The sequence below is a fragment of the Hevea brasiliensis genome, chromosome 13 (assembly GCF_030052815.1).
Source record: "Hevea brasiliensis isolate MT/VB/25A 57/8 chromosome 13, ASM3005281v1, whole genome shotgun sequence".
NCBI lineage: Eukaryota > Viridiplantae > Streptophyta > Magnoliopsida > Malpighiales > Euphorbiaceae > Hevea > Hevea brasiliensis.
Genome location: NC_079505.1, coordinates 86,498,697 through 86,508,704, shown reverse-complemented (window position 1 = coordinate 86,508,704; position 10,008 = coordinate 86,498,697). Strand labels below are relative to the sequence as shown.

At 45.9% G+C, this 10,008-nt stretch overlaps 1 protein-coding gene across 1 annotated transcript; it reads right to left on the bottom strand.

The window, feature by feature from the left end:
• Positions 1-224: 224 nt before the first annotated feature.
• On the bottom strand, positions 225-4,700 carry LOC131172224 (uncharacterized). Its single transcript, XM_058133179.1, has 4 exons — positions 4,532-4,700; positions 4,183-4,298; positions 1,368-4,055; positions 225-1,232 (listed from the first exon to the last, which is right to left on the bottom strand). Exons 1-4 carry the CDS (start codon positions 4,698-4,700, stop codon positions 225-227), a joined length of 3,981 nt encoding a protein of 1,326 aa, XP_057989162.1.
• Between the last annotated feature and the right edge of the window lie 5,308 nt (positions 4,701-10,008).

Below are 10,008 nucleotides of genomic sequence, written 5' to 3'. Positions count from 1 at the left end.
GAAAACTGAGCCACATCTAATAATTCTGGCCAGTCCCTCTGATTAGCGGCAACAAAATGCCGTAAATACAGCTCAAGCAAAGCATTAATCCGCTCGGTTTGCCCGTCCGTCTGTGGGTGAAAACTGGTGGAGAACTTCAGTTCGGTCCCCATAATTCTGAATAACTCTGTCCAGAATCGGCCTGTGAACCTCGCATCTCGGTCACTAACTATGTCCTCGGCATTTCAAGATTTCACAACACCATGGAAAAATAACCTCGCTGCCTCCTTTGCATCAAACAAAACCGGAGCTGGAATAAACACTGCGTACTTGCTCAATCTGTCCACAATAACCATAATGTTGCCCAGCCCATTAACCTTCGGCAAGCCAACAATAAAATCCATCGAAATGCTTTCCCATGGGCGGCTTGGCGTTGGGAGAGTTTCCAACAAGCCAGCCGGCCTTCGCTGTTCGCCCTTGTCCTGCTGACATACGAGGCAAGTCCTCACAAACAGCTCAATGTCATCCCGCATCCGAGGCCAATAATAACCTCTTTCGACCAGTGCTTGGGTGCGCTGCGCCCCCGGATGACCAGCCCACTTCGAGTCATGGCATTCACTCAAAACTAACCTCCTCAGACCGCCCCCTCTCGGTACAAAAACTGCCCCCTTTCTTGTCTGAATCAGCCCTTGCTCATCCCTCCAGAACCTCCTTGTCCTCCCCTGCGCAATCAATTCACACAGCAGCTGGGCATGAGGATCCTGCTGGAGAACCTCACCAATGCGCCCCAGCAGGTCAGGAGTGGGTTGTGTGGTAACTACTGCCAGCTCCACTTTTCGGCTAAGTGCATCGGCCACAAGATTGGCCTTTCCCGGTTTGTACTCCATCACAAAGTCGAACTCCCCAAGGAACGCCTGCCATCTTGCTTGCTTAGGTGACAGTTTTTTCTGAGTGAGAAAATAGCTTGTTGCCACATTATCCGTCTTCACCACGAAGCGGCTTCCCAACAAATAATGACGCCAAGTCCTCAAACAATGGACAACGGCCGTCATCTCTTTCTCCTGGACAGTATACCTCCGCTCTGTATCATTTAATTTTCTGCTCTCGTAAGCTATTGGGTGTCGGTCTTGCATGATCACACCCCCGATAGCATAGTCCGAAGCATCAGTATGAACCTCAAATGGTGCGGCAAAATCTGGCAGTCTCAAAACCGGTTCCCCTTTCAGCGCTTGCTTTAGCTTCTCAAAAGATTCCTGGACTCTCTCATTCCAACTTCACGGTTTATCCTTCTTCAATAAATCCGTAAGTGGTGTGGCAACATGAGAATACCCCGGAATGAACCTCCGATAATAATTTGCCAAGCCCAAAAATGACCGAAATTCAGGTACCCGTTTGGGCGGCTCCCATTCCTCAATGGCCCTAACCTTGGTCTCATCCATTTTAATCAGCCCGTGTCCGACTACATGGCCCAAAAACGCAACCTCTTCCTTTGCAAACTCACATTTTTCTTTCTTCACATATAAATGGTGCTTCCGCAATTCATGAAAAACCAGCCGCAAATGGCCCACATGCTCATCAAGTGTCCGGCTATACACCACTATATCGTCCAAGTAAACCACAACGAAATGATCTAAAAACTGATGGAATACCTGGTTCATCAAGGTGCAGAAGGTAGCAGGCGTGTTGGTGAGGCCGAAAGGCATTACCCGAAATTCATACGAACCATACCGAGTCACACAAGCCGTCTTTGGTTCATCTCCCTCGGCAATTCTGACTTGGTAGTACCCCAAACGTAGGTCCAATTTCGAAAACCATCGGGCTGCCCCCAACCGATCAAATAAATCTCCAATATGCGGAATAGGATATTTATTTTTCACCGTAACCTTGTTCAAAGCCCTGTAGTCGATACACATTCGGAGACTTCCGTCCTTCTTCCGCTGAAACAGCACTGGCGCACCAAAGGGTGCCTTGGACGGCTGAATAAAACCAGCCTCCAATAATTCTTTCAACTGCCGACGCAGCTCCTCCAACTCAGGAGGTGCCATGCGGTAAGGGACTCCACTTGGGGGTTTTGATCCAGGCAGCAGTTCAATAGAGTGATCAACATCTCTCTTGGGAGGCAATTCTCTCGGCAGTTCCTTGGGCATTACATCCGAAAATTCTTCCAACACAGACTGTACTTCATGCGGCACAACTACCCCAGACTGCTCATTATTCTCGGCCTGCAGGGCCACTAAAAACGTTGGTTCTAGTTTGCGCACACCCTTAGCCAACTGCAGCGCAGACAAGGTGCTTCCAGCAGATTTTCCTCTTCTCAATGGAACAGTGCATGCACCCTTATCCTCCACTATACACAGGCTGTTAGCAAAGGGAATAGGGATTGCCCTCACCCTATCCATGAAGTCCATTCCCAGTACGCATGAGTAGTCGTCCATGGACACTACTGAAAAATCAATAAGCCCAGTCCATTCGCCAATCCTTACATTCACGTTGGCAGCCACTCCATGTGTGGGTGTTGGTTTCGAATTTACGGCCTTCAACCAACCTGATTTCCCACTGAATGTGATGCCCAATTTCTGCGCCTCTTCTAGTCTCAGAAAATTGTCCGATGCCCCAGTATCAACCAAAGCCTGAACCTCGTTCTGGTCAATTCTCAACTGAGCAAACAATCTCCCTTTCGTGCCAACCCCAGTCTCAATCTGCTTACCCTTCACAATTGCCGCTAACTGCAGTGAACCCATACTTGAACCTTCCTCACGTGGTGCAGCTTCTCCCTTACTTTCGGTCAATGCAATGAGGCCTCCACTCTTCGGGCAGTTTGCCATTTTGTGAGGTCCCTCACACAGAAAACACTTCAAGGGGCCACGTTCACCAGATTTAAATGGCCTATTTCCTCCCTTGTTTTTGCCTTCCCGATTGTCTTTCTTGCCTTGCCATCCCTTCTTCCCATTTCCCTCTTTTTGAACCTCTTTGCCGCTCCCTTCCTTGTTTCCACCCTTATCTCCACTGCCCTTACTCTTGCCGTCCCTTCCCTTGGACTTATCCGTTCTCTTAAATTCCACAAGAGACTCGGCAATGGCTATGGCAGTTGCAAGGTCCTGGGCGCCCCTTCTCTCAATTTCCAAATTAACCCAAGGTTGCAGCCCATCTTTGAAAGCAAACAAGGCTTCTAAGTCTGGGTAGTCGGGGATTTCAAGCAACACCTCGGTGAAGTCCTTAACATACTCCTTGATAGTCCCTTTCTGTGTAAGGCGTCTTAACCTCGCCCTAGCCTCGGTAGCAGCATTTTCCGGGTAAAATTGTTTTTTCAATTCCTTCTTGAACTCGTCCCACGTAGAAATGGTGCAAGTACCCTTTTCCACATCAGTTAACCTCCTTCTCCACCACACCATGGCGCTGTCCGCCAAATACAATGGAGCATTGTCGATTTTTCGAGCATCATCATCAACTCCTAATGCCCGAAAATACTGGTCCAGTGTCCAAAGAAAATTGTCGATCTCTTTGGCACTTCGGGAACCTTTAAAAGCGCTAGGCTTTGGTACATCCATCCTAGCCGCATGGGCTGCATGAGAAACACTCGGGTCAGCCCCACTCCCTTGGTTCATAACCCTTTTCAGCATTGCAAGGTCATCCTTGATTTTCTCTACTTCCTCCTTCAACACACGGTTTTCCTCTCTCAAGGCAGAAACTTCCTCGGCTTGGGACACTCGTAGAACCTCACTTTCAGTAGCTATTTTGTCCAGGGCCATGTTGTGAGCAGCTTGCGCCTCTCCCCTAGTCTCCTCTAGGTCTTCCGCAAGCCCCTCCACTCGGTTCTCCAACCCATCAACCCTTGACTCCTCACCAGCTACGTAAAGTTCTAACCTGGACAGCCTAGTTTCGAAATCACCCACCTCTTCTCTCGCCCGAGATGGTTCTCTTGACTTGGCCTGCCCCTTTCTCCTCCCCCTTACCGTCGGTTCTTCTGCCACAGAGGTGCCAACAGCTTGTTCCGGGTCACTAGTGTCAGCCATTTTCACCGAGCAACTCTCAATGCTCTGATACCACTTGTCACGGCACTTTTGTTTAAACTCCAACTACAAGGACCGTGCGGCACTTGCACTCAACAAAGCAAGCTCAGCCAACACTCTTAGGTCCCAAAACCCACGGCAACAATCCTCCACAAGGGATTGAAAACAGCCCAACACTTCAAGCAACACAAACAAGCAACACAGCCGGCAACCACACAATCAAACCATGCGCATAACACATCAAACAAAGAAAGGAAGAAGAAGAGAAATCTGATGCAAAGCTTCCTTGTATATTGCACGTCCCAAACGCTGTACAAATTGCCAAAGAAAACTCTCAACAGCCTCACAATTACAATGGTCTCTCATACATACAAAGTAATGGGAAACAAGCCCCTTATATACCCCTTACAAGCTGTCCCTATTCTGCCCAACAAATGGCAGCCCAAAGTGTCCCAAATACAGCTACAAGATAGGTGAGTCATCATGGAAAGACATGAGGCAGCTTGAGGAGGCGCCACCTAGCTTCCACTAAGCCCACTTGCCACTTGACATGAGGTAATTGGGAGGGAAAGTTGGCGCCACTTCTGCTGGGCCCCAAACTCCACTAACATGGCTGATGGTCTTCATTCCCACATCCCTTAAGTGCATGAAATTCCCATGCACATGAACTGGTTGCCGCCCCCATGTTCTGCCTCCCTTAGTGCGCCCCATTGGCACTACACACAATCAGCCCCTTGGCCCTCAAATGCTCAACGCCCCACGTGATGACAATCAGGTCTGATGGTGCGCCCCATGTCCAGAAATTGCCAAGGACAAATGGCAAGCTTCACGTGAATAATACCCATGCAGCCCCATGCAGTTCACGTCCCATTCTCAAGCAGATTCGGTACACATAAATGGGACCAAAATAGGCAGCCAGCAAGCAATAAATAAGCAGAAAATTTTGGATCTTCGGGGAGCAACAAAAATGGGGTGACAAACGCTTCTGGAGCTCGGCCAAGAGATCCTTGTGAGCGTTCACATAGGCATCGGCTATTCCTGTCACCATCTCTTCATCTTTTGCCTTAAGCTCCTCAGCAAGATGAGCGACCTGAGCAGCTTCGTTGGCACGGAGTGCCTGGACTTCTCTAAGGGCATGATCCCTTTCAGCCAGAACATGAGTCTGTTCGGCCATCTTATCCTCATAGTACTTCATCCGCCCCTTAATTCGAGATATGTAATCCTGAGCAGATGAGAGTTGGGATCGGAGGGATGCCACCTCTTGACTCTTCTTCTCGACCTCCTTACCCAGGCGGTGCGCCTTTTCCCGAACTATGTGCTGGTTCACCAGGCACTCTACATTCAGACTCATGGAGCGGGTTAAGATGTCGTCAAGATTGTCCGGAGACAGTCTGTCCCGATCCTCCCGAAGGCAGATGGAAGACCCCAAGACTTTGGCAAAATCGGGGTTCTCCCAAACAGTCCGGTTGTTCTCCAGAGAAGCGATCAGCACTTGGGCGCCACGAGAAGGGGGCCTCGTAGGAGGTCGAGAACGACCCCCTTCTGTGCTTGGAACAGCTGAAGGAGGTGGAAGCGGCTCTTCCTGTTGAGGAGGAGGTCAGACAGCTTCAGTGATCGGCGGCCCCGAAGGTTGGGGTGGGCCTCCTTGCGTCTCCCCAGGTTCATGGCCGGGTGTTTGAAGTAGTGCCGAACGCTTCATCTCCTTTATTTTCCGGGAAATCTCTCTCTCTTTCTTCCGCTTCCTGGAACCTTCACCACCCGCCATACCTACACAAAAAAGAGGTCAGTGAGATCGCTAAGGTCCAAAGATCTGAGAAATAGAAAATACCGATGCCAAGATCAGAGAGCTGAAGCCCGCGACTTTCGCCCGTGATCAACTCCATCGTCCAATGATGCAGCTCGGCAGTCACCGCATCTAAACAGGAGTACTTTTGAGTGGCAGCTTGATTCTTCAGTTCCATCACTATTAGGTTTTCCTCCTTGTTCAGGGTAATACGCTTCGGAATCAAGGGCCCCTGGTGCCACCAGCTACGGGGGAAGTCCTCAAAGCAGGTCGGATTTTTGCTCCTCAGAATGAAGAAGTGATTCTTCCAATTCTTAAGGGAGGAGGGCAGATCGGTGAAGAGCCTGCAATGAGGCTTCGCCTGAAAGAACCAATGCTCGTCGTCCTTTCGGCAAGTTAGCCTGTGCAGTTCGGCGAACACTTTAGCCGTAAGTCTGATTCCCTTAGCTCGGCACAGGCCTCGGAAGGCTACCAAGATCCGCCACGAGTTAGGGTGAATTTGGGCGATGCACACTCGGTGGAATTTTAGGACCTCCTTGAAGAAGTCGTCCAGAGGGAACCGAAGACCGGCCTTTAACTGTTCCTCGTATACCATCACCATGTCATTTTCTTCAAAGGAGTGATCGGCTCGGTGATCGCCGTGACACCGGATAAGTTCATATGAATCGGGCTCAATGTTGTACTCCTGGCTAAACGACTGTAGATCGGTTTCTTGCAAGATCGATGGCAGCTCGTCCATAGGAAGATTCTCCCTCCCTGAGGAAGGTACAAGCCTTGATGGTGCGGTTCGCCCCAGAGCTGGAGCGGAGACCCTAGAAGGTTCTGGTCGTGCGCTTGGACCAACCACCTCTACTTCATTAGACGACCATGAAACATGGACGGAAGGTGGGCTTGCCGCTCTCTGACCTTCGGCGCTGCTCATTTTTAAGAAAAACAAAGAACTTAAAGCTAAAAGAAGGGTTAAAACCCTTACCGGAGCTTGAACGGAGTCGGAAGAACTTGAGAAAACGAGAGAACTTTGAAGTTATGAGCAAGAGACTGAAAATGACATACAGGAGCAAATGGCTAACCCTTTGCCCCTATTTATACTCGTCCGAGCATTTAATGCTCACGATGTCCCAGGCAATGCATCGGTTAACGGGATTCGCCAGCTGTTCTGACACGTCTCTCAAATTCCATAAAGAGAACGGCTAATTAGAGATCGGCATATTAAGATAAAAGTTTCGAATTATGGATCAGTTAAGGGTTGTTCAGTTAGGAACCAGATCGGATAAACACATCAGAGATCGGAAAATAATCAATGCAATAATAACAAGATGAGAATTGACTTTTATTTCCAAAAGATCGGATTACATCATTTGGGCGATCTCTAGGGATCGGAATTATAGAGATCGGAAGATGGGGGATCAGCATGAGAGATCGGAATAGGAGCATGGGAGGGATCGGAAGGCAAAAAGAATAAGACAAATCCCAAATAACCGAAGACAGAATCAGAACCGAGGTAGTTCAAACGTGGCAGACGAGATCTCCACCGCACGCCTAAGAATCGCCCGCAATGCTGACAGGTGCCAGGGTATGTCATGACAGTCCTGTACATCCCAATCTCCACCGTTGATTTCACTTGTAAGGACGAACCCGGAGCCCTTGGATCAAGAGAGGAGACGACAAGACCAGCGCCTTTCGCTCTTAGCCCTCAGATCGCTCCGGACAAGAGGATTTGAGACCGTCAGATTGAAAGAAGAAAAGGACAAATATTCTGAAGAATAATCTCAGCCGTTCATTTTGGTTCTCTTTAATTCTCAAGCATCCGATCATGTCCTTCAAAATCTTGACCCTCCATCTCCCTCAAAATAAATCCTGACCCTTCATGGGGAGCACCCGATTCCTATAAATACCTGCATGAAAAACTGTTCAAAGGACGGGCAAAAAAGAGAGGTAGTTATTATAGCGGAAGAACTCTGAAACTTCATTCAGTTTGTTACTCTGCTACTTAGAAGTGTTGATTAGAAAGACTTTTGAAACTAGTTTTCTGAAGTGTTTTCTTGAAAAGGATTCTGAATACTGGAACTCTACATTTTCAGTTTGTTCATTATCTGGTCACACTCTCACTTTCAGCCCTTTATCATCTCTGTTTCCATTCCCATTGTCCAAGTTCAACTTCATTCCACTTGGTTTTTATCTTAATCTGATTGCATTTTAGCTAAGTACCTTTTAGTTCACGACGAACATCAGCCCTTAGGCTAATCAGTCCGCTGTCTTATCACTATTTGTCACCCCGTAGTTATTTCAATAGATTTGGCTCCTTACAGGTAAGAGCTCATATTGCTGTTTTATTAAGTGTTTACGTTTACTTTTCACTCTTTCTTTGTTATTCTTACGTGTGCGATTTTCTCCAAGTTCATTTTGTGCAAAAGAACCCCAAAGAACGTTACTCTCGAGTTATCTCTTTAGTGATCAGTCCATCATTTTATTAATCTTCGTCATTTCTGAATGCAAGTTTTCTAGCTCCTAGTAGCGTGTAAGTGGTTGGGTAAAACGTAGGTAACTGCAATTTAAGGGTCTCTTTTAAAAGAAAGAGCCTGAATAACACGTCAGGAAAATAGCCAAACTATTAGGCTGACGTAAACGGCAATTCGGCAAGATGCCATAAAGTGGAATAAAACCAAAGTAAACGAAACAGAATAGATCGGACATTAATAGGTATTGGTAAGATGACTACATGGAAGGTCGGTAAATCAAGTCTAGTATCCCCCGTTTAGTCATAAGGTATCAAGAAGCCTTATCCCCAGCATCTTTGAATGCCAGAATCCTTAGCTTTAGGCTCTTATGACATGTAGCTGAAATTAAAATTCGGGAGATCGGAAAAGTCCCTTTCAGGTTCCTGTTAATCTAAAAGAGATCGGAGGAGAGTTCCTATCCGGTCTCAACTCAAATTTTAATAAATATTAAATAGAGATCGGAGGAGAGTTCTTATCCGGTCTTAACTCAAAATTTAATAAATATTAAATAGAGATCGGAGGAGAGTTCTTATCCGGTCTCAACTCAAAATTTTAATAAATATTAAATAGAGATCGGAGGAGATTTCTTATCCGGTCTCAACTCAAAATTTTAATAAACATTAAATAGAGATCGGAGGAGAGTTCTTATCCGGTCTCAACTCAAAATTTTTAAATATTAAATAGAGATCGGAGGAGAGTTCTTATCCGGTCTCAACTCAGAATTTTAATAAATATTAAAGAGTTCGGAGAAGAGTTCTTATCCGATTCTTAAATTAAAATTTTAATAAAATATTCCTTTCAAATAAAATTAACATACAACAGCAACTCACTAAGGTTGTCTCATTTACTTATGTATCTGGGTGATCCAAATTTAGTGAAAAATCAAATGTTCCTTTAGTCAAAAGGATTAACATGTCCATTCAAGCCCTCCTAACTAATGCAAAATTAAATCTACTTACCCTTATTAAGGGACGAGGTGGGGTGCCTAACACCTTCCCCACCCGTTTACGGACCCCGAACCTAGAATCTCTGCCTAGAAGTGGTTTCATTTCAATCTATTTTCACAAATGGTTTTCTTTAGTTTTCCTCAAAACTAAGGTGGCGACTCCTCACTCTTTCCCACTTCGGTGAGGGTTCGTTCAGGCGACCGCAAAACCCCTTGCGACAGTCTCTAATTCTTTCGACAAGTTTTGTTCCAAAATCTCTATCTACACGATCTAGTGTTGAATATACATGTCTCATGTGGATTCCTGTTGGCTGACTCTTATCTTCACATGACCTTCAATAGGGGGCATATTGAAGCCCTTGAAAATCTCGATTAGTCTTCTTCTTTGGGCAAATTTTCTTTATTTTTCACACTACTTTAAGCTTTCAAATTACTTTGAATTTCTTCTATATGGAACTTTTTGCCTTTAAACCTTATTAAAACCTATCAAAAATATTAAAATTCCAAAATCAAATATAATAAATCTAAAATTAATAAATTAACTAAAATAAGCACTAAAAGCATAAAATTACTAAACTAAAAAAGGCAAAATGAATGCAAAATTATCCTAAAATACCTATATAAAATGGGTTTATCAAATTCCCTCAAACTCAAACATTTGCTTGTCCTCAAGCAAATTAAAAATAATTATATGCAATTGGGGTACCTTTTTCTTAGATTCATGAAAGTTACTCATCCAAGCTTTCAAACTTATCTCTATCCACCAACAAATCATATACCCACCTTCAAGGT